Below are 24,272 nucleotides of genomic sequence, written 5' to 3' on the forward strand. Positions count from 1 at the left end.
CTTAATTATCAGTGCTGTTTAATGATGGTTGTGCCAGTTACCTTAACCCTTTGTGTATGGGATTCCTTCTGAGCTGAATATTAAAAGTAGCATCTCCATAGTTTAGAGGTTGAAGCAAGCATCTGTCACCCTTTTATAATTTAGAACTTGTGCTTTTTATTTCACTCGAAAAGTTAGTAGGAATGATACTTTAGGTAACTTATGATGTAATATTAAAGCTATTATCTTATAGCTGGTTGCCCTGTTTATGCTGTCAACTGTTCTATGACTGTCTACAGTTACCGGTATATAGATAGGATCCACTATATGTACCTATATCTACCGTAAACCTATGCACTACTATAGCTGCAGTAATCATCTTCTAACAGTGTTCAATTTTAGTATTTTTTCTTTGCAGATGACAGACATCAGATTAATGACATATTATCATTACTGGATGACATTCTTCTGGATGGGGACAAACAGCAATCTCATGCCGACGACCAGCGGCTACGGGACTGTTACTGAGAGCCTTTCCAACTTAAAGAGGAAATATGTTTCATGGTAATCAAGGAAAACAGTTAAACGTTCCATGATTAAGGACAAAGAGATTCTGTATAAAAGCACTGGACCAGATTTGGAAATATTTTTGAACTTCCAAATTGTTAGACTGGAAACATCGTCAGTACCGTGGTTGGATATAGGTATGTGCTGGCCTTCATAAGTTGTTTAAAATACTGCAGTGTATCAGATGTTTTAGTTCTGCACAATAGAGACAACTTTTTAGCACTTTGCTTCATGGAGGTCTATCAGTTACATGCCCGGATAAGTCGGAGTAGTCTGTCAGGTACTGTATGCAAAAACCGCCCACTCTCGGTCGCTCTGCGTCTGTTCACTTACTTCATTATTTTTTTAAATATCTTTATTATTATAAACTCATTAGTTAGGCAAAATCTTACTAAAGAGAATTGTATTATACAGAATAAAAATAAAAATAATGTAGTCTTTATACAATTTAAGGAATATAAGTGGAATACATGTTGCTCCGACAGACTGCTGGTACACCCGAGCGATGTGTATTAGTGTCAGAAATGAGTAAGCAGTTAAGATTTAACTGAGTGGTTGTGATTTTGATCTGACTCTTCTGCAACTCAAATATGACAGAAAGCATTAAGTTGAAAGACATGGATGGCTGTGAGAATGTCGGAGTTTGCTGATTATTTACTATAAAAAAAAATTCTTGTCGTGGACATTCTGGTTTATTGTGTGTGTGAGTGTGTGTAAGGATGTTATTATTATGTGATGATGACTGATGATCGGTAATTGTGATCAAAGAACGTACATACATAACCAGTAATATTACTACAGTTCTGTACAGGGGTTTTATATGTTTATGTTCTTGGAAAATAATGTCATTTAACATTTTAGCATTCCATATTTACTGTTCTTTTTTATCTTAAGTTTTCTGTAGTCCTTCTAAGGTTTGCATTGGATTTTGACATTGAAATGGGGAGAGATTTATTTGGTCTTAAATTTTTGGGAAGTCAGACGTGTATTGGCTGTAGCCTGGTTTAAATGTTATGACCTGAGGTACAAGTAAGGTAAATAAACTCTGAGAAATATTTTATTGAGTTAGACAAACAAGAAGAAATTCTTCAAGAGTTAACTTGTGGCCAGTCCAATGTGATGATTAGTTTTAGTTGCTGACTCTTGTCTAGTTTTTTAAGTTTATATTTTGTATTATTACAGTACAGTAGTACCCCGATTTACGAGGTCAATTGAACCCACAGGGGTACCGCGGAAAGTGAAAACCGAGTGAAAACCGCGTAAAGTGTACAACAGAACATATGGGATTAATTCCAATAGAGACTGGCCCTACCCCCAAACTCCACTTTTCCGACACAATACCTATGTTGTAGTAAAAATAACATCTTAATTTTATGATGGTATGCTCACACAATTAATATTTATGAGAAATACAGTCGCCAGGTTAATGTCCATTCAAATAATGGACTCAAATCCCCCCCCTCCCCCCCCCTCTTCCCAGCTCACTAGCTTCTACCTCTCTGAGAAATGTTTGGGTGAAACACTAGATTTTAACTTTTAGTAATAAATAATACCTCAGACTAAAGTTAGGATAATATAATTGACATTTCTGGATTCCTTTCAGGTCAGGGAATATTTTGAATGTAAACTTCATATATTTTGCACAAACGATAAAATATTTGCTTTGTGTAAACCAAATTATTACATTAGATCTAAAATTTGTATGTCTAATGCAAAATCCATGATGTTTATATTCAAAATGATCATCATATTGTAAGAATTCCAGCAATGTAAATTATATTCTGGCCAGGTAATTTGTATGAATTTTATGAGCTAAACAAAAACAAAAAATTATACTTCACCGCGTATATGAGTAGATGCACCGCAGAAAGTGAAAGTCTGGTTCTGGCAAGGTACCGCGTATATGAGAAATCGAGAGAAATCGAAATCGCGGAAAGTGAAACCGTAAGTGAAATCGTGTAAAGCGGGGTAATACTGTACAGTATTTTTGGGGGGAGGAGGACATTTTCATTTTGTGTATTAATGTGTAAGAAGTATAGACTGGAAATACAATGCAAAGTGATGCATTTCATTAGAGGTACATTGATTATAATCCACTAACGCCAACTACAGCTGAAGACACATCTTTCACTGAATTTTTTTTTCTTCCAAATTTTCAAAAGTTTGTATAAGATTAGTGAAAGACCTTGTCACATGCTGTAAATACCAAATAATACACCATCATTTTAGTTAGTTCTTGCCTGTGGAGTGTTGTTAACAAATTGCAACAGCTTAAGAGAGAGATCATATATTAGGGAGCTTTGTCTAAGGGGATGGGCCATTGCTTATGATGTGTTTGGTACAGAAAAGAAAAACGAATATTTTGGAGGAGAAGGTAAAAGAATAGTTAAGAAGTACAGTATATTGAAGAGTATCCTGATCCAGGAAAAAGTGATTAACACACAAATGGATATAAAGTTGATACAGTATTTTCTAATTTTTTTTAAAAGAAGAAATTAAATTATGATCCCCCTCACACCATCACTACTACCATACCACCACTACTCTCACCATAAGTACCACTACTACCAATCATCATCACATACTACTACTAATCATCATCTTACAACCACCACCATACTGCCACCATACTATCACTACCACCACCACCACTTATCAGCTTACTAGCAGTTCGGGTAGTTGTTCTCTCCTCTGTTACAACCTTCATTATCCAGTGTCGAGTTATTCTAGTTCTTGTAAAGGGACGTAAGGGATTACCTATTTCCATTATTAAGGTCAGAATGGAGTTGACAGATTCCTCTGTTGTTAAATTTTGTTAATGACCTGATGGATATTTTTTATGTGAATTGATTTATTTGTCATTGAAGTACTGTACAGAGTATTGCATTTCTTTTAATTGGTATCTGTTATTTTTGTGATATAGAGTAATATTTCTGAAAATAAATGCTGGTACAGTACTGGGATTTATTGTATGTTATATTTTGCTTTGTTTTGGTAGAGGAGATAAGATTTCTTTCACACTCCAAATAAAATGAAATTGAATCTGTTATATTTATCATTGAGTAGAAGTAAGATAGTTAAATAGGGGTGCTACTGTACAGCTTTAAGAAACAATATTGGAAGAAAATAACACAATGTGACTCCATTATGACCCCCAAAAATATCATATGACAGTGAGGTGGTTGGGGGAAAGGCTTTTTTTTTTTTTCTCATGCATTAAAAGACAATTCTGTAATGTATATCTCATGGATGACTTATATTCAGATATATGGGCTGGGCTTACCTTATACCATGGATAAGACAGTTACTTTATTTAGTCCTTATTAAGAGGAGAGTGAAAAGTAATAATAATAATACAATACTATTACTGGTATACTGTTTCCAATGTTACATAGGAAGTGCAGGTATACAGGTACAACAATAGTATAAGATTCATGAAAATACTTAGGATGATAGTAAGTGATATGAATTAGGAGACTCAAGCTGCTGTATACTGAAACTGAAACCTTACTTGACAACAGAGGAAATGTTCTCGGGGGCATTTGAGTGATTGATTGTTTATGAAAAATTCTTTGTTTATACTTGAAAATGAACTGTACGTTGTGGCATTATCTGGTAAGTACCGGGTAACATGGACTTTTTGGAATTGGTCTGGCATTTTGGTGGGCCATAGTACTGTACAGCTCTTCCCCGACTTACGACCTACTCGACTTACGACCACCCGCACTTACGACCTGTGTCAGTCGTACCAAAATTTGGTTAAATTACGTATTTTCGAGTCCCAAAGTCAGTACACAGACAAAATTTTTGTTTGTAATTCACTTTAAAATGGCTGGCAAGCTTAAAAGTGAGTGTTTTGTGGTGCTGAGAAGAAAAAGAGACACCCATTTTAGATTTTCTATGTATTATTTAAGCATTTCCGACTTACGACCATTTCGACTTACGACCTGGATGTCGGTCCCTAACCCCATCATAAATCGGGGAGGAACTGTACTGTAGTTTGTTTTAACATAGAGGTATTATACAGTTGCTACAGTGTTTCACTAACAACCTGGTGATGCCTGGCCTGGAGCTGTAGACGTACAGTAGTTATCACTTATACAAGACCTTAGAGATACCATAACTCATCAGACCTAACCATAGTCATCTTGTAACGATGTTTTACTTCTGTGCCGAACATATGCATACAGTCACCCATAAAAAGTATCTTTACCATTTTGCATTAGACAATGTAATACAATGGATGAAGGATTTTGACAACCCTACCGAGACAACAGTGTTCATTTTAAAATTCATCGGACCACTGTGTAAAGATACTTTTTGGAGTGTGTACACCTACTTCTTTTATAGTTGACTCTATAAGGTAACTCTTTAGAATACTGTACAATGTTCATGCTTAGTCTGAATCATTACACTTGATGGACATTGGCCTCAAGGATGTGACACCCTATTTGCTGGTGATAGTTTTCTGCTGAATAATTGATGTTAACTTGATGTTATTAATTTATCTATTATTATCTTGTAGCATCTTGAAAGAGAGATTCACAAAAGAGTTTAATTTCCTATTAGGGTTTTTTTTCTTTATGTAAGGAAATCTGTATATACAGTACAGTACTTCAGTCCTGTGCTTTCTGTTGCTAAGATCATTTGCAGAAATTTGAAAAAAATACAGTAATTCTAACTTGTTATGCCAGTGTAGGGTATTGAGGTTCCATGTCAGGTATTTGTATTACTAGTTTAGTATTGTGAAAGGAAGCATAGCCATAGTATAGTATTTTAAAGTTATGGTAATGGTTAAGGGAAGACTTTATGCACCTCTCAACTTAGAATGAGAGACACAAAATATACAAACACATAATACTTATGTACATCATTAACTACTGTACTTGTTTACTTCACCAGATACTTGGGTGTGGTTTAGTTGTTGTAGTCTGAGTAAGAAAAGATTACTGTACTGTTTGTGGCTAAAGGATCATTGAGATTTTTTTTCTTTTCACTGCCAGGTTTCTCACTCTCAGTACAGTACAGGGGTGTTTGATCTGGTTCATGGAGGAGTGTTGCTCTGAATGCATCTCCTAAATAAAGTTTGGTTAAATGTATTGAATGTCTTTAGAAACTGAATACAAAACGATTATGTAAATTTATATTGCAACTCAATGGATAATCTGTGTCCTCATATGATGCTGTACTTGCTGGACTGTAGAAAAAGAGAGTAATGTTTTTAAATGAGTTTTGAGATTATGAATACGAAATCTAACTGGTAAATAATATTGAAGAGGACTTATTAGTGGTTTAATGTTGTGGAGGTCTGTTAGGCAATGTCATCATTTACTACTTTTAAATTTCCATGTACTGTACTGTACTGTACTTGAGTAAGAGAAGACCAGGGGTGTACAGTAATCAATTGAGTAAACTGTATTGTCATTATACTAATACCTGTAATAGTTTTATTTACTGTACTGTATTACAATTCTACATTTGAAGTTAAGTGCCTTAGTAAATCAAATTTTTTTGTAGTTAATTTTAGATCCATGTGTAGTAGTCATTGCAAATAATTTTCTGACACATATTAGTTCTGTATATGCTTAGTATTTTGACAATAAATGTATGTACAGTTTTCTTAAGGTTTATATGGCAATCCATGTTGTATTTGTTCTCTTTTATCTTTTGTAATACTAAATAAAAGTTTTATTAATAATATTTGATGTTTTAACTTATGAATCATGTGTCAGTTTAAGCCTTACTTTATACAGCATCACCTTCAGGTACTGTATATACTGTAGATTTTGATGTAGTATTTGTGTTGTAGTTGATAGTGTTGTAGGAAAGCTCAGTCTGGCTTTATAACTAACATCAGACACCTTGGATTTATAACTTACATCAACATAGGTTTATAACTCATGTGATTGGCTGTTGGTTAATGACATCATTGGGCTTCTTCACTGGATTGGCTGTTGATTAATGACATCATTGGACATCCATACATGATTGGCTGTTTTCATTATTTTCTCATGAGGCCTTCTGTGTTTAAGTGTGTAGCTCCTCGTGCACATTATATATATATTTTTTTTATCTTAATTAAACTGTTCCAAGCATTGTTAGAATTATATTTATGCTGTATTAACAAGTCCTTCCTGAGCTTGGGAGTATCTAGTCCCACAGCTTCAAATGTTTGTTTACTGTATCTGTTAAGGCAGTGTAACACCTCAACCATTTATAGGAGATAGATTAGTGATATTATCATTAGGTCATTGCAACACCCACGCAAGATGGATTCATTGTAGTCTCACCCGGTGGCTTTAAAGAGTGGTGCTTCATAGTCAGGGAAGTTATGCAATGGATCGCTTGTTTTCCATCGACCATTTTAGTTAGGATAGGTTTGGTTAGGTTAGGTTTGGTTAGCATTAGGGTGGTTAATCTTCATATAAAATAAGATGGGGTGGAGATTCTTCAGGTGATCCCATCCCTCCTGGGAATCCTCCCTGGATATAGCCCAGAGGGGGGGGGGGGTTGGAGGGAAACACTACTGACCTACCACCCACCTGACCTGACCTGACCAACCCACAGTTATCTGTTACATGCATTAACCTCAGTGACCCTCACACCTCTAATACTTGGCCACCAACACCATTACCACAGCCCACCCCTTAACACTTTCCCACCACAGCCCACCTCTAACACTTGGTCACCATAGCCCACCATCGACTTTAGTGTAGTTACCCACGAAGATGGAGAAGTAGAAACGTTTTCTGTAAATGATCAAGTTCCATTTTTATCTCAGGGGAGGGAGGAGGGGGTCAACACCAGTAATTCCCCCTCACTCACATCCCCCATCCCCCCTAGATCTGCCCTGTAAAGTTATCATAACTGGTATGATATTTCATCTTGTATTATACTCTCTCTCTCTCTCTCTCTCTCTTGTAGTACATTATTAAGTCGTTTAATCATGAGGAAAAATAAGCTGAGAAGGGTTAATATTATTCAGGTTATTACATCCTCTCTTGTCATTCTGCTGGTGTGACAATTAAGCAATATATACGTCTGGTTTACTCACTTCTCACATCCCCTTCCTCGCTCCTGTCCCTTCCCTCCCGCCTATCCCCTTCCTCACTCTTATCCCCTTCATTCCCCCTCTCCCTTCAGACCACCTAACCAAACCGGGCCATGTTATCTCCTTTACTTCTTTTTCAGTTTAATTGTGTGTGTTATTCTTTGCATGTTATTTACCCCCCCAAGCCACACCGAATTCCTCTCTATTCAAGGGTTTATACTTTATTGGTAGCATGCTATTGCAGTGGATTCCTCCCCTACAAGCGCTGTTTTTCGCTGAGTAGCCGACCCCGCGAATTCCCCAGTGTATGCCTCGTGGTCTAGGTCAACCAGCGCCACCTTACATGACGGAGGTCAACTAGCGCCACCTTACATGATGGAGGTCAACTATTAAGCCACGCCTACCTCCACTGTATAAGACCTGACCTCGTGGTGACCTGTCTCTCTTTCTACCTACAGCCAGTCCTCAAGTAACACCACCTCCACCGCTCCTGCCTGGCGGTCCTCGCTCCCGCCGGCGAGCATGACGACCCACAAGCTGGTCCTCCTCTGAGCACCCTCACCAACCAGCTCTCCCTACTCATGCATGTAACCACGCTGCCTCCTCCCAGCATCAGCCACCAAGCTGCATTGCACATCCAATATAATATATATACAGAGAGCACATTGTGAGTTTCCTTTCTCCATCCCATCCTGAGTGTGAACCAGACATCACATATCCCACAAATGGTGACCCCCGGAGATTCACACTCACACAGGATGGAGGAGAAACCGATCACTCTCCCAGTCTTCAAGCAACATGGAAGACTGGCTTATCCACACAAAGGCAGCTCTCATCGGCTCTACGTCTACAGCTACTGTCTCTACACCGCAGATTAGACACCCTAGAGCAGCACTGCTTCTCTAAGCAGACACCAGCTCCTCTTCCTGCCCCAAGCACCACGTCCTACCGACCCCAGCACACCCGTCCTGCCTCAGACGCCGCCCCTGGCCCAGCAGTACCCCCTGCCACTGTCCTGGAACCTCCACCTGACGCGGACCCTCCTCCGCTTCTGCCTGGCAGCCCCTGCTCCCGACGGGGCCCATGCGCCTGAGTGCGGCCCCACACACCCTTTTTTTTTTCTCCCTCAGGTACTCCCTGCTACTGTCCTGCACCCTGCTGCTGTCGTGGACCCTGCTGCTGTCATGCACCCTGCTGCTGTCATAGACCCTCTTCCTGATGCAGTTCTTTATTATAATTATTATTATTATTATTATTATTATTATTATTATTATTATTATAATTATAATTATAATTATTTTATTACATTTTCGCCCCCTAGGCCCCGATGTGGGTCAGTGACCTGTGCCTGGGTGGGCTAATCTCCATAAAAAAAAAAAAATAAATAAACGCCTCATGTCATGTTTATTGGGTGTGCCTGCCCGTATACAGTATGTAGAGTGTTGAGATGGTTGAAGATGAGAGACCTAGAGGAGGTGAGGTGTTGGGTGGTAGTAAGGGAGCTTGTTTGTGTATAATCGCCTGACTCAGCAGCCCTCACCCATCGAGAGAGGGTTGGTGAGGCGGCCATGTGTATCACTGTAGCTATTCAGACCACAGGCAACACCTAATCTGGTTTCTCTTGAGACTTTCAACACGTAAGTTTAACTGGTACTTATTTTGTACACAGATAGACTGTGTCCTTTGCTTCGTTTATCATTGTGACGACATAATAATATGGAAACTTAAGTACTCATTATAAGTGTTAAGATTAGACTGATTACTTAACTATGATTGTTATGTAAATATATATTGGATTAGACATTTATGTGATTGCCTATGTGTGTCTTATGTGAAATACTAAAAGGAATTGTATCCAACAGGTTTGACCAAATTATAATGTTTGAGTCCAACGTCACAAGCTTCAAAAAATCCTTTAAGCGCCTGATTGGCGGTTACAGCCACATTGCACAAGTCCCTGCAAACGCACTAGTGAAGGGGACTGTACATATTTTCCCACTGTGCCGTCTAATTGCAAGTTTAGATGCGCATTGTAACACACACACACACACACACCCACACACACACACGACTCTCCTCATCCCCAGCTTAAACAACACATAAACAATGTTAAGCTTAAACACCTTACATAATCAATACAGTACAGTATATCCCTTTACCCAAAAACTACCTCGGGAAGAGCTGCATATGTTTAACATGACACAGAGCACGGCAAGTAGGTGTGTTGAGAATGATTGAGAGGTGATTAGGGAGAAGAATGAGTGAGAGGTGATTAGGAGAGGGATGAGTGAGAGGTGATTAGGAGAGGGATGAGTGAGAGGTGATTAGGAGAGGGATGAGTGAGAGGTGATTAGGAGAGGGATGAGTGAGAGGTGATTAGGGAGAAGAATGAGTGAGAAGTGATCAGGAAGAAGAGTGAGTGAGAGGTGAGTAAGGAGAATAATGAGTGAGAGGTGATTAGGGAGAGGAATGAGTGAGAGGTAATTAGGGAGAAGAATGAGTGAGAGGTGATTAAGGAGAAGAATTAGTGAGAGGTGTATATTTAAATAAATGAATAAGAAAGTGATGTGGAAAGGACACGTGAAAGATAGTGAATGAATGGTGTAGTGAAAGAGAGAGAGAGAAAGAGAGAACCGACGCAGGCGCAGTAAAGCTCGTCGGCCACCCTGCAGTAGACAGCCTTCTTGCACTGACTGCGGGCGGCGGCGGCGGTGTGTCCGTATACGTGTTTGTGTATGTGTGTCTGTGAGAGGTCATATCTTCCTCCCAGCCACCCATGTTAGAGACTTAAGAGTGTCGGTCGCTGGAGTGTACTGAATAACTTTGTGCTAAGGCCCACGACGATGTGAACTGAATACAAACATTTATATTCACTATGCCTTCAATCCCACATATTATCGTTACCTTAGTGTAATATTATCTCTAATTTCTACCAGTGTCTTATATCACTTTTATATGTACGTCTTTATATAAACAAAGTAAGACATTTTTACTGTTATAAGATAATCTGGAGAGTTGAAAATATTAATGTTGTAGAGGCAGTTTGTAACCCGATTTTGAAGGACAGGAAGAGAAGCGTATCAGCTGTACTCCCTCACCATGACTTTGATTCTTAAGCTTTGGTGTCTAGGGGTGTGTCTAGCTCTCTCAGGTGAGATTCATTGGCTTTTTTTCCCCCTTTTTCTTCCTACTAAGATTTTTCACTCTTATAGTTGACCGGCGTACAGACTCGAACTCAGGAAGTAACAAAACAAAAACAAAAACGTTTATTGTAGCAAGAAGAGGAGAAGGAGAGGGAGGAGGTAGAGGAGAAGGAAGAATAGGAGGAGTAGTTTTAAGTTTGAGACCAACTGAAGATTAGGCACCCCAGCTTATTTCATGGGAGAGGGTGGGGGATTGTTAGAGAATGTGGGAGAGTGTGGGATGGGAGGGTGCGGGACAGTCTAGTGGGAGAAACGTGAACTTCAAGCTGACTGCCGTATCAAGCTAGTTAAAGAGGCTGTGTTATGCTGTGCTGCTGTGCTATGTTGTGTTATTCCCTTGCCTCCTGTCTCATGCTCCTCCTCTTCCTCCTCATCTTCATCCAACTCCTCTTCCTCCATCTTCCTGTCTCATCCTTTTCCTCCATCTCCCTGTCTCCTCCTCTTCCTCCATCTCTCTTTCTCCTCCATCCTCTCCCCCTCCCCTCCCTCCTCATCCTCCTCCCTCTCCTCCTTTTCTTTTTCCTGCTCCTCCACTATCAGCACCTCGGTTTTGACTCCACAAGAGGAAGTGTCAGACATCAGGAAATTAAATTGTGAAGTGTGTGTGTGTGTGTGTGCGCGCGCAAATTGATCTAAATATAAATTCGCAACACATAATGGATAAACTTTTTTGTAAACTTAGGTTCCTGCAAATATTTCTCATATCTGAAAAGTTTCAAAATAACAATCTATGACGTCACGTGTTGTTTACTTATAATGAGTATATTCCTAATGCTGTCTGTAGATCTCTGTGCTTCAAAGATTTTGTTTTATACATAACTTAGCTTTGTAGTGTTAAAGAACCGTATTTTTATCCATCCACAGTATTTCAAGTGATCATGCAATATTATGTTTTATCTCTGTATATGTCCGCTAGAAAATATCATTATTCTGTTAAAGTTGTAAACACAGCAGTAAACTATTGTTTACTGCTGTAAACAACATTTACCAATCAATAACGACATTTACCAATCAATAATATCATTTATCAATCAATAACAACATTTACCAATCAATAATAACATTTACCAATCAATAATAACATTTACCTATCAATAATAACATTTACCTATCAATAATAACATTTATCTATCAATAATAACATTTACCTATCAATAATAACATTTACCTATCAATAATAACATTTACCTATCAATAATAACATTTACTTATCAATAATAACATTTACCTATCAATAATAACATTTACCTATCAATAATAACATTTACCAATCAATAATAACATTTACCTATCAATAATAACATTTATCAATCAATAATAACATTTACCATTCAATAATAACATTTACCAATCAATAATAACATTTACCTATCAATAATAACATTTACCAATCAATATCATCATTTATCAATCAATAACAACATTTACCAATCAATAATAACATTTACCAATCAATAATAACATTTACCAATCAGTAACAACATTTACCAATTAATAATAACATTTACCAGTCAATAATAACATTTACCAATCAGTAACATCATTTATCAATCAATAACAACATTTACCAATCAATAATAACATTTACCTATCAATAATAACATTTACCAATCAATAATAACATTTACCAATCAATAATAACATTTACCTATCAATAATAACATTTACCTATCAATAATAACATTTACCTATCAATAATAACATTTACCAATCAATAATAACATTTACCAATCAATAATAACATTTACCTATCAATAATAACATTTACCAATCAATAATAACATTTACCAATCAATAATAACATTTACCTATCAATAATAACATTTACCTATCAATAATAACATTTACCTATCAATAATAACATTTACCTATCAATAATAACATTTACCAATCAATAATAACATTTACCTATCAATAATAACATTTACCTATCAATAATAACATTTACCTATCAATAATAACATTTACCAATCAATAATAACATTTACCAATTAATAATAACATTTACCAATCAATAATAACATTTACCTATCAATAATAACATTTACCAATCAATAATAACATTTACCAATCAATAATAACATTTACCTATCAATAATAACATTTACCAATCAATAATAACATTTACCAATCAATAATAACATTTACCAATCAATAACATTTACTAATCTGTGTTGCCCCCGCAGAGAGCGTGAAGAATGAGCTGTCGTGTTATCAGTGTAATGTCAGTGATAACATTGCTTGCACAGACGAGTACCTCCAACCTTGCCCTAACAAGCAGGTGTACGACAGGTGTGAGACCCGCGTTAGGAAGACAGGTACGGTGTGTGCTCTCTCTCTCTCTCTCTCTCTCTCTCTCTCTCTCTCTCTCTCTCTCTCTCTCTCTCTCTCTCTCTCTCTCTCTAGATGAACTGCCCTCTTTCTACATCTCCTTCTCTAACTTATTAAATTACATGTAGTGCAGCTGTAGATCATTTTTACCTCTGTAGTGCAGCTGAAAATCTGTCTTTATGCCGCGAAATCTTTTTCAGTTGATGGACGACAATGGGTGGAGAAGGGATGCGCGCTGTCCCCTTGTAACCTGTCACCGGAGGAGGAGGCGTCGCTTGGGATGCAGTGTGACTACTCCGCCCCGGCCTATGACTGTGTTTACTGTTGCAAGGAGAGCGGCTGTAACGGTGGAGGGGCTGCGGCTGCTACACTTCCCTTACCCCTGATGATCCTCTCCTTACTCACCCCTTTGGTAATGCCCCTTGTTGTTCTTCTCAACCCTTAGTGCCCCTTTCTCTTCTTCAGATTACATTAAAAACAACATAAACACATCGCTAGCACGAACGATCAGTAGCGCTTGGCTTTCTCTCCTCCATTGCAAGTAGTTGTGTTTGGCGCCCTCACATGTCATCACCTGGAAGACTATAGCCTCAGCCTCCTTCCTTCTTTCTTGTCTTTCTTCTTTCTTTCCTTCTTTCTTCCCTCCTGCCTAACTTCCCTCCCTCCCTCCTTCCCTCCCTCCTCTTCTCATTCATATTTTCATTTTTTACATCCCCCCCCCTTTTCTTCCTTCCTTCATCCCTCTCATCTCTTATCTTGATCTTTTTCTCACCTCTCACCCGTCACTGCTCACTCCCACACACTCCTCCAACTCCTCGTCACCCATATTCGACATACTGGGTAATCATTCACGTTATTCATCCATTCTCATTCACACTTGCAATTAAAGCATTTATCTCCCTATAATACTTAATAAATGCGTAATAAAGCGTTACATCGTTAGAAATAATAAGTATAAAATTTTGAAATGTTTGTCGTGTGAAGAGAGTAACTTGGTATATACTGTATATTTACAATGGTGTTTACGTTGTGTCAGATTGCCTCACCGAAACGATGTTCTCACTGGGAAAACAACAATATCAAGATAAATTAATATAAACATTTTAGTATAATGGCTCAGGGTGTTCAGTGAAACAATACGAAAAAATATAATAAATTACATAAGTGACATGTTTGCTCTCAGATTGGCGCAACTTCATCATCGTCTCTAGAAAATCTTCAGAAAGTTACCCATAAACCTCATTTAGTTAGTATCTTAGAAAGTGTCTGTATAACTGATGAGTAAATAACTTGTTCAAAGAGTATTGTTGTTGTGTTATGATAGAGAGAGTTTGTCAATCATAAAACTGCATTTTATGTTTGTTATTAGGCATTTGTTATTATGGTTGTCTCACGGCACATAATACTGTTGATGTAATTATGTTTTTTTTTTTTCATATACTCCCAGAGGCCTTATTAAAAACCACAATGGAGCTTGTGCGAGCTAATTCACCCAGACCAGAAAAAACAACACATGATGTCATAAAACAGCACCTGGCGACTTTAAAAACAGCACGTAACTTAATAAGAAAACATGACCGCTCATTGGCTGTGTTGAGACTGCCTGAACCTGTACATATGATACTCAAAGGTAAAGCTCGTTGGTTCTTCTGTTTGTTTACTTGTTTATATGTTTTGTGTTTTTCTTTGTTTGGGCAATAGCTCAAGCACTTTTTGAACTAGGGTGGTGAAAAATGGATACAAAAGTGACCAAGTGCTTTGTAAAAAAAGAAAAAAATCTTTTGGTTTTGATTCGTATTTTGTTGATGGTCTGAGTGGTGGTGTACACATGACGTGTATGTATGTCTGTGTGTGTCTTTTTGTATGCATAAATTATTAGCTCGGGTTATCAATGCGCAAATCTTACGCTCAGTTTACTCAGTCATTAACACAACTCAGTAGGACTTAACCTTTAGTCCATCACTGATACCAAGTTACTCTCAGAAACCTTGTATTAATTCACATATAAGTCGAATATTGTTATGACGTCAATCACAGAGCGTGAATTCGCACAAGCGACTTTGATTTAATTCAATACTAACTACTAGTAAAATATATACTGTAACCATGATAACGAACACAGCTGGGAATATTACACGTCCGTACTGCCTGACACAGCTATAATAATTATAGTTTGGGATAAAATACTTAAAAAAGAAAATACAATTATATAGGAAGGTAAAGAAACAGAATGAATAATAAAAAAAGTTATAGATATCGGCCATCACAGTGAGAACATGGTTGGTATATTGTAGACACTCCCTATACTTAAAATTAATCACATCATAAATAGGCAGCTATATTCTTCCCTGTGATTATATATTTATATGTGTGTGTGTGTGTATCGTTATATACCTTATTATACATGTTATTTATTTTATTAACAGTTATTGCTCTTGTTGAATATTGTATAAAGTGGTTTGTTTACCTTATAGTCATGATACCTTCTATATTATAATGTAAATGGTTTATTGTATCTATAATTTACTCAGTTAAGGATCGTTCTGGCGGAGTCTTGATTCTAGAAATATTATATACGATCACTATTATTTTAAGACGACGATTGTAATAAGTAAATATATTTGAAGTTACAGTTGTCTTTCTTTTCATCTTCACACGCTGGCATGGCACTGAGAGAGAATGAACAGACACAGATAGAGAATGAACAGACACAGATAGAGAATGAACAGACACAGATAGAGAATGAACAGACACAGATAGAGAATGAACAGACACAGATAGAGAATGAACAGACACGGGGCGAGAATGAACACTTACTTGGCCAGTAAATATTCTACAAGTAATGATCGTTGCTCGGGTATCGCAATATACACTGTTAGCGGGTGGATACACTGTGTTTTCACTGTTTTATGTAGCCTGAGACGAATTTTTTTAATATTTTATTTTCCTTTAATTAGTTTTGGATGAGAACAAAATGGCCCAATGAAATAATCACCAATGAACTTGATGCTTCATATTTTTATTTGAAAGCAAAACATTACAAAATGCGGGAATAGATAAAGATTACATTAATAAAAATAAAAGCACACGAACAATATACGTACACAAGCGTCGGCAAGAGCAAAGGTTGCGACCTGTTTCCTGGCCTGGGTCGGTGACCGTATCAGGCCAGGTACCTATAGGTCGCAACCTTTGATCTTGCGACATCTTGCCGATGCTTGGCAAGTGTCGACAAGATCAAATCATCATATGTTGCGACCTGTCACCTGGCCTGACAGTCACCGACCGGCCCCACTCTTTACTGGGGGTGGTTAGTGGTGGGAGAGTGGGAGGGACTGGTGAGTTACTCCACCCATCCTCTCCCCATGTGACCTAAGCTGGCAGACCCAAAGGACCCCACCGACCCCATGACCTCTTTGCGACCCTACCTAATGAGCCTTCCGACCCCATTTGGGGTCGCGACCCCAGGTTTGGGAACCCCCGTGCTACGGTAATCTTTGGTCTCTTGCTCGCCCTCATACCAGCTGGGTGTGAGGCAACAAACTAAGAATTCCTGTGTTGTCTTTACCTGGCTTGTCTTGCACAGGTTACAGGAAGGAAGGGAAAGAGAGTCAGAGGGAGAACCGACCCTCCTTCCATTGGATGGTGAGATCTTCCAACACAGGACTTCAAACACATCTAACGAAGCCCGTGTGGACGTCAGTGCTCGAGGATTCTGGACGCGGGGACAGCGAGCTTTCTTCGACATCAGGATTTTTGATCCCATGGCCGCAAGTCACCGTAACCTAGCTCTCGATGCTGCACATAGGAGGAACGAGAACAAGAGAAGGGCATATGGGGAGAGAATTCAAAACGTTGATCAAGGCAGCTTCACTCCTCTAGTGTTCACAACTTCTGGTGGGATGGGACCAAGTGCAAGATGTTTCTACGCCAGACTCGCGGAGGTGATCTCCGAACAGAAGCAGCAGCCCAGAAGTTATGTTACAGCCTGGATGAGATGTCGACTGTCTTTCTCTCTCCTTAGGTCGGCTTTGCTCTGCCTCAGGGGAACGAGAGCTTCTGCCCCAACTCCGACAACTGCCGCAGATATTGACTATGAGGCTACAGTCACTGAATGCCGCATAGATCTGTGTGGCTCAACTAATTTAACACAGATAGGATAGCTACTTATGTATTAGGATATTTAATATTAAGGTAATTAAATGGTGGCGAAGGTGTGGCTATTGGGAGAGGCTGGAGGCCACTATTATGAAAAAAAAAGTAGGTGTGTGTGTGTGTGTGTGTGTGTGTGTGTGTGACTCACTTGTATGCACGCATGAGGACCAGTATAGCCATCATCCAGCACCACAATGTAAGGCGCAGAGGCACGCTTTCACCCATCCATCCAGCACCTATCGTAACGTGAAGAAGGTGCATGATAAGAACTGTTACAACACAACAACACGACACAACAACACGACACAACAACACAACAACACAACACAACAACACAACACAACAACACGACACAACAACACAACAACACAAAACAACAACAGCACAACACAACACAACATAAGTTCGTCAAGATCGTCTTAGTGAGGTGAAAGTGTAAATCGAAGTCGGACTTTTCATGCTAGACACGATTGTATTTTTTGAAAACTCAATTTCCACCGAGTTGGAGGTGCAGCCAGGGTCACAGGCCACAATCACTGCCACATGACAAAGCTTTTATTTTATTTTATTTTTTAGGGTGTTGTGGTCACGGCTGTGATAAAGGCCAACCAGGGAGTGTAGTACTGTGCCTTCAGTTAAATCAGTTCATAGTTGTCATCAGTGAATGCAGAAGAGACTATAATAACTTAAAGTGAATACATATTGGCAATCGAGCTGGTAAGGACAACTGCCAGCCTATACGTGTCATAGGTGCCACAGAGACTTTAAATTTTATTTTGTTTGTGTGCTTGCTCAAGGACTGAATCTGTGTTTATAATACACCACTCACAGGGAGATACAGTGTACACAGTGATAGTTCATAGTGTCATCAGTGACCGCTGAAGTTGTAAATAACTTAAAGTGAGCGCTCACTAGCAAGCAAGCTGGAAAGGCACCGTGCCAGCTGAAACCAAGTCGTGTCATAGGTGCCACAGAGACTTTAAATTTTATGTTGATTGTGTGCTTTCTCAAGGACTGAAACTGTGCCTACAATACACCATTCACAGGGAGATACAGTGTACGCAGTCGCAGACGACAACTCCATAGGCAACAGAGAGTAGCTAAGTACTTTTTCTCTCTTTATTTTCTTTGAAATAGGTGTAGATTTATACACAGTCTGCACCCCCCCCCCCACAACAACAACAACCATGAGTTTGATATGTGATTACTGCAGGGAGACGTCGGATATGGAGGATGCAGGCCTAACTAATGCAACGTTTAGGAAGTTACTAACTGCCGTAAAGCTTGATGGCTGTTGCTGGTATTGCCCTGGCTGCATAGTCAAGGTGAATGAAGCGATTGCAATCCATAAGGGAACGAGTTCTCTAGGGACGAAAATAGATGAAGCAGGAGCCCTGCTGGTTGACAAACTGGAGCAAGTTGAGAAAGAGATCCTTGCTAAGACTGAGGAAGTAGCTAATAGAATGGAGGTGGTTGCTAAGAGGAGTTATGCGGACGTATTAGGAGGGCCACGGGGGGGGGGGGGGGGAGAGTAATGCAGAATCAGTACAGGTTCTACAGCAGATTGGGACTCTGAAAAAGTGTGTCGTGTATAGATATGTACATACCAAGATATGTGAACACGCCTGACACCAGGACTCTTGTTACCATTCATTGTACCATATATGTCTGATGTCCATGCTTATGTCTAATGCCTATGTTCATTTACTATGTCCCGATGTACTATGTCTGTACCGCGCTAGTCGAGTAATTAGAAGACCTCATTTATTGTCCTAGGAATGTCTAGCAACTCCCCTTGCCTGGCTAGCTAATTTCCCTCAGATCGGCCTCGGCCTACCTACGGTCCGGGGTCCCTAGTAATCGCTCCTGCATCGGTTGGCTATCACGCCCAGTCTTGTACACTTATTGAATATATCTACTGCTCGTGCCCTGGAGTTTCAAGAACCTTGTCTAGGATTACATCCACCACACCACATGTCGAAGAAATGAAAATTAACGCACCTACTGTTAGGGGAGAGGAGGAACACCAGGAACGGCTCCAGCGCAGGAACAATGTAATAGTTTTTGGAGTCCCAGAGAGCCAGGCAGAGGGAACTGTGAGTAAGGAAACACACGACAAGGTGCTGTTTCAAAATATTTGCACAGAGGTTCTGAAGATTCCAGCAACCCCTCAGGATGTGAGGAGACTGGGACAAAAGCAGGGGGCTAAGCCTCGCCCCCTCAGGATCACACTAGGGAGTGAGGAGGAAAAATGGCAAGTTATCCGGCAGGCAAAAAACTTAGCAAGGAGCGAGGCATTTCGGGATGTATTTATTCACCCAGACCGCACGGTAATGCAGAGGGAACAGCACAAGAAGCTCCTGCTGGACTTGAAGCAGAAGAGGGAGGAGTCGAGGAGGAACGGGGACAGGTGCACATGGGTTATACTCAGGGGGAGGGTAGTGGAAACAAGTGTGCCGACATAGGGCCAGGGGGCAGCAGTGCACCCTCCACCCACTCAACCCCCCACCCGGGAGGCGGCACCAGCTCAGCCGACCGGACAGGAGGGAACGAGCGCCGTGTAAACAATGACATTTTTAACCACACCCTGCAAAATACAGTGTACTTAGCAAATGCTGCAGCTTCTGAGAATGTGGGTGGAGCGGGTTTATTACTAAGAGCAGAGACGTTACCGAGAACAAATTCTGGCTTGAATGTCATGTACACTAATACTGACACGTTCCTTGATAAGAGGGAGGAGTTTGAAACACTATTAAGAGTACACCAACCAGATATTGTAGGAGTTGTAGAACTGTTGTACAAGAACAGGAGAATCGACCCAGAGGAATGTGAGTTCAGTATTGCTGGATATGACTCATTTACGAACCTAACTCAAGAATCCTGCAGGAGGGGTGTGGTTATCTACGCTAGGCAAGACCTTAGAGCCAGCCAGGCGAGGGTACAGGGAGAGGATGTTTTTGAAGAGTCCAAGTGGTGTAAAATTAAATTAAAGGGAGGGGACTTACTTATCGTCGGGTGTATCTACAGATCCCCGAACTGTGGCCCACTAAATCAAAGGAACTTAAGAACCTTAATAAACAATGCAGCGATGCTCAACCCCAGCCACCTCCTTATCATGGGGGACTTTAACTATGGCGACATCGACTGGAGAAACGAGTCAACCCCGAATGACTTGAATAATCCTGCTACTCTTTTTGTAGAAACTCTGAGAGATAATTTTCTGTTCCAACATGTGAGAGACCCGACACATTACAGAGGGGAGCAAACACCCAAGCCACTTGACCTCATCATAACAAACGAGGAGGGTATGGTGGCCAAACTGGAACACCTTGCCCCAGTTGGCACCAGTCACCATACAGTGTTGTCATTCAGATTTAACTGTTACCTAGTTCAAGATAAGGCCAGGCCAAGGTGCAAATATTACAAGGGAAATTACAATGGGATGAGGGAAGAGATGAGGGGTATCAACTGGCCTGACTTATTAAGGTACAAGAACGCAGACACTACGCTGAATATCATAACTAGTAATATGACCCATTTGATCGATAAATATATACCCAAGACCAAACCCAGTGCTTCTAGGAATACGAGGGGATCCCTACACATGAACCATGCGGCGGTCGACAAAATTAAGAAGAAAACCCAGAAATTCAAGACGTGGGTTGGGTCAAACGATGAGCAAGACAGGAGGATGTATGCAAGAGCCAGAAACCAAGCAAAGATAGAGTGTAGGAGGGCTGAAAAGGAGTTCCAAAGGCTGGTTGCACGCGAGGTCAAGTCAAACCCAAAGGCGTTTTACCGCTATGCAAAGTCGAAATTGAAAACGCGAGTAGGAGTATCAGACCTGAGGCTTGAAGATGGTAGTTACGCAGATTCTGACCAGGATAAAGCTGAGGCATTGAACAGCTTCTTTTCCTCAGTGTTCACAAGAGAGGATGCAACTAACCTTCCTGCGTTTGAGGACAGACGGTTCGACACAGCACTGACCCACATTGTGTTCACAGAAGAGGGTATTAGAAATAAACTGTCCAGGCTAAAGGTCCATAAGAGTCCTGGACCTGACATGGTGCATCCTAGAGTGCTAAGGGAGCTGTGCAACGAGCTTGCAGAGCCCCTGAAGATTCTGTTTTGTAAATGCCTGGATGAACAAATGGTCCCCAGTGAATGGAAAGTGGCTTATGTGAGTCCTATCTTCAAGAAGGGCGATAGGCACTCCACGAACAACTATAGACCGGTGAGCCTGACCAGCATAATATGTAAAGTACTTGAGAGTATTATCAGAGATGCAGCGATGGAACATCTACTACGAAACAACCTTGTAAAAGATTGCCAACACGGTTTTATGCCGGGGCGCTCTTGCTTGACACAATTGCTCAAGGTATTGGATATTTGGACCCATATTCTAGAACGGGGTGGTAATATCGACAATATTTACCTAGATTTTGCCAAGGCTTTCGACAGTGTACCCCACGAAAGGCTGAAAATCAAACTGGAAGGGTACGGAATTCGGGGAAATGTCCTAGCGTGGATAGAAGACTTTCTACATGACCGCAAGCAATGTGTGGTGATTAATGGCACGAAATCGTCATCTGTACCTGTAACAAGTGGGGTACCGCAGGGTAGTGTATTGGGCCCGCTGTTGTTTGTTTGTTTCATAAATGATATGCCTGACGTTGTACACTCCTCCATACAAATGTTTGCCGATGACGCCAAGTTATTTCGGGAAATTAAGAACCAAGCGGACTGTGAAGAGCTGCAGAAGGACCTCTGTGGGCTCCAGGAATGGTCGAAGGAATGGCTGCTGAGATTCAATGTCACGAAGTGTAAGAGGATGCACCTGGGGCGTACCAACGGTAAGGAGGCGTACCATATGTCCCAACGGGATGAAGAAAATGTACTAGTTGAGACTGTGTGTGAGAAGGACCTAGGTGTGTATGTTGACAATGAGCTGAAGTTCTCGGGCCATTGTGAGAAGAAGGTAAATCAGGCAAATAAATTATTGGGTCTTATAAGAAGGTCGTTCAGATATCTAGACGGTCCGTCCCTCGTGACGATCTTCAGGAGTGAAGTGCTTCCCCATCTGGAGTACTGTCACCCCATCTGGTCCCCGAGATATGCTAGGGACTGTCAGTTGGTTGAAAATGTTCAAAGGAGGGCCACCAAACTGGTGCCTGCACTTCGGCATCTCAGCTACCCTGAGAGATTGGAGCGCCTGAACTTGCCTAGCTTATACTACAGACGGGCAAGGGGGGACCTAGTTGAGGTTTATAAGCATCTCAGGGGGCACTACTCAGTTGAGTGTCCTTACTTGGAGCTGGCGGACGCTCGCCCCACAAGGGGTCACAGCTCAAGATTGAAGAAGCCGCAAGTCCGGAAAACCGTGAGGGCAAACTTTTTCGGAGTGAGGGTTGTAAACTCTTGGAACAATCTACCAGAGAGTGTTGTGACGGCACCGAGTGTGAGCTCTTTCAAGAGAAGACTTGACCAACACTGGAGCGGGTTCAGGTACATTCAGGAGCCGGTGCATGCCCAGTATTTGCCAACAGTGCGTGACAGAGACGTGACCGATCGCCCGGGCGGCTAGCGAGCCGACCTTTTGGTGAAGAATATAAAGGAAAAGAGACGTGACCGACCGCCCAAGCGGCTAACAAGCCGATCAGTGGCGAAGAGGATAAAAGTAAAAAGTAAAAAAAGACACAACACTTAAGAACACTAAAGGACTTCACAAGAAACAAACCTCTCATGGCTCTGTCAGTTGTCCTTGGTTAATAATTAACTATAAATATTAAGCGAGAATTAATCGTAGACGTGCTTCATATATAAATTTATGTTGCATTCCCGAGATCCTGAAACAAATACCTGTACAATACATGTCATTAACTTCATATAAGCATCATTTTGGAGATTTGCTAAACCCACTTTTGACAATCGTCAAAACTCAACCTTGTTCATTCGCTTCAAAAGACCGTTTTTTTATGTATCTCAGGTGTGGAATTTGTTACTGGCAACATTTTAGCCATGCGTATGGAAAACTATCAGAGTCGAAGCCGCAGTAAATTCCAGGACGAATTTGGGCCGGGCTGGTTCACCGCCTGAAGTATGTTGAGATTTGGGGGAAGTTTCTGCTTTCCTCGGTGAGGGTGTAATGACCACGGTCTTACACGTCAGTTAGCGCCAAAATCAAATGATTCATATTACGCTTAATAGCCCACAAAACATGTAACTCGGCTTTCGTTTGAGTCCTCCATCTGAGGAGTCCGTTTTCTCATCACTTCAAGACACCTCAGTCCTCCGTTATCCCATTTTCTCTGACTTACTGAAACCAACCTCTCTATAAAATGAATTTGAGTGTGAGAGAGAACACCCTTGTTTTGAGTCAACTTAGATATGTCTGTTTACAGTTGGAACATTCAAGATCCATTGTGAGTGGGGTAGAATGCTTCAACTGTCCTTATCGTTAGTAGAACGTGTCAAGTAAGTGAGTGTCGAGTTTGCCAGCTAGAGTGGCGTATTTTATGTCGTCCGTGGGGGTATCCATGAGTTTCTGATCGCGCCTGAAGTTATATCATTTTGTCGCCCCGACATCAGAGAATCTGATGTTTATAGTTTAATTAGTGTCAGTTGTCTATTTGAGAAAGTCATTAATCTCCTGAACTATTCTGTCAACTGGTATAATCTCCAAGATCTAGCGCCTCCCCGTGAATAGCCCCTTGTTCGCCTCAGGCCTGAGCTTGCAGAATTAATGTTATCGACGTGTATATTCCACCTTTTCCTGGCAAGCTCAACCTCTGATTAGATTATATGAATAGACATAGGAAATTACCCTGATCAAGAACACCGGAGTTCATAACTAAGTCTACAGTGATCCAAAATGATAGAGAAGTTATGTTGTTGGTAAGATCGACCTTTCTGGTATGAATACGGAGGCCCAAGCTGCCCAGCAGGTGCACATATATACCTCTACACGAGGGAGAATCACGCATTCG

The 24,272-nt window shown here is 40.4% G+C and overlaps 2 protein-coding genes across 4 annotated transcripts in view; both read left to right on the plus strand.

The window, feature by feature from the left end:
- Positions 1-1,831, plus strand: part of LOC121874235 — a 28,879-nt gene extending 27,048 nt beyond the window's left edge. For both annotated transcript variants that reach the window (XM_042378305.1, XM_042378306.1), the window contains one exon: positions 398-1,831. In XM_042378305.1, coding sequence (XP_042234239.1) covers positions 398-507 — 110 coding nt within the window. In that variant the 3' untranslated portion in view covers positions 508-1,831. The remainder of the gene's footprint in view (positions 1-397) is intronic.
- An 8,158-nt stretch (positions 1,832-9,989) lies between these two features.
- On the plus strand, positions 9,990-15,763 carry LOC121874236. 2 transcript variants are annotated; one of them, XM_042378308.1, is made up of 4 exons: positions 9,990-10,748; positions 12,987-13,118; positions 13,332-13,543; positions 14,579-15,763. In XM_042378308.1, exons 1-4 carry the CDS (start codon positions 10,697-10,699, stop codon positions 14,588-14,590), a joined length of 408 nt encoding a protein of 135 aa, XP_042234242.1. In that variant the 5' UTR covers positions 9,990-10,696; the 3' UTR covers positions 14,591-15,763. The 2 variants fall into 2 exon arrangements, with proteins under 2 accessions (XP_042234242.1, XP_042234241.1); XM_042378307.1 differs by having other exon boundaries at positions 13,332-15,763.
- Positions 15,764-24,272: the final 8,509 nt, after the last annotated feature.

Source organism: Homarus americanus, unplaced genomic scaffold (assembly GCF_018991925.1).
Source record: "Homarus americanus isolate GMGI-L3 unplaced genomic scaffold, GMGI_Hamer_2.0 scaffold49667, whole genome shotgun sequence".
Taxonomy (NCBI): domain Eukaryota; kingdom Metazoa; phylum Arthropoda; class Malacostraca; order Decapoda; family Nephropidae; genus Homarus; species Homarus americanus.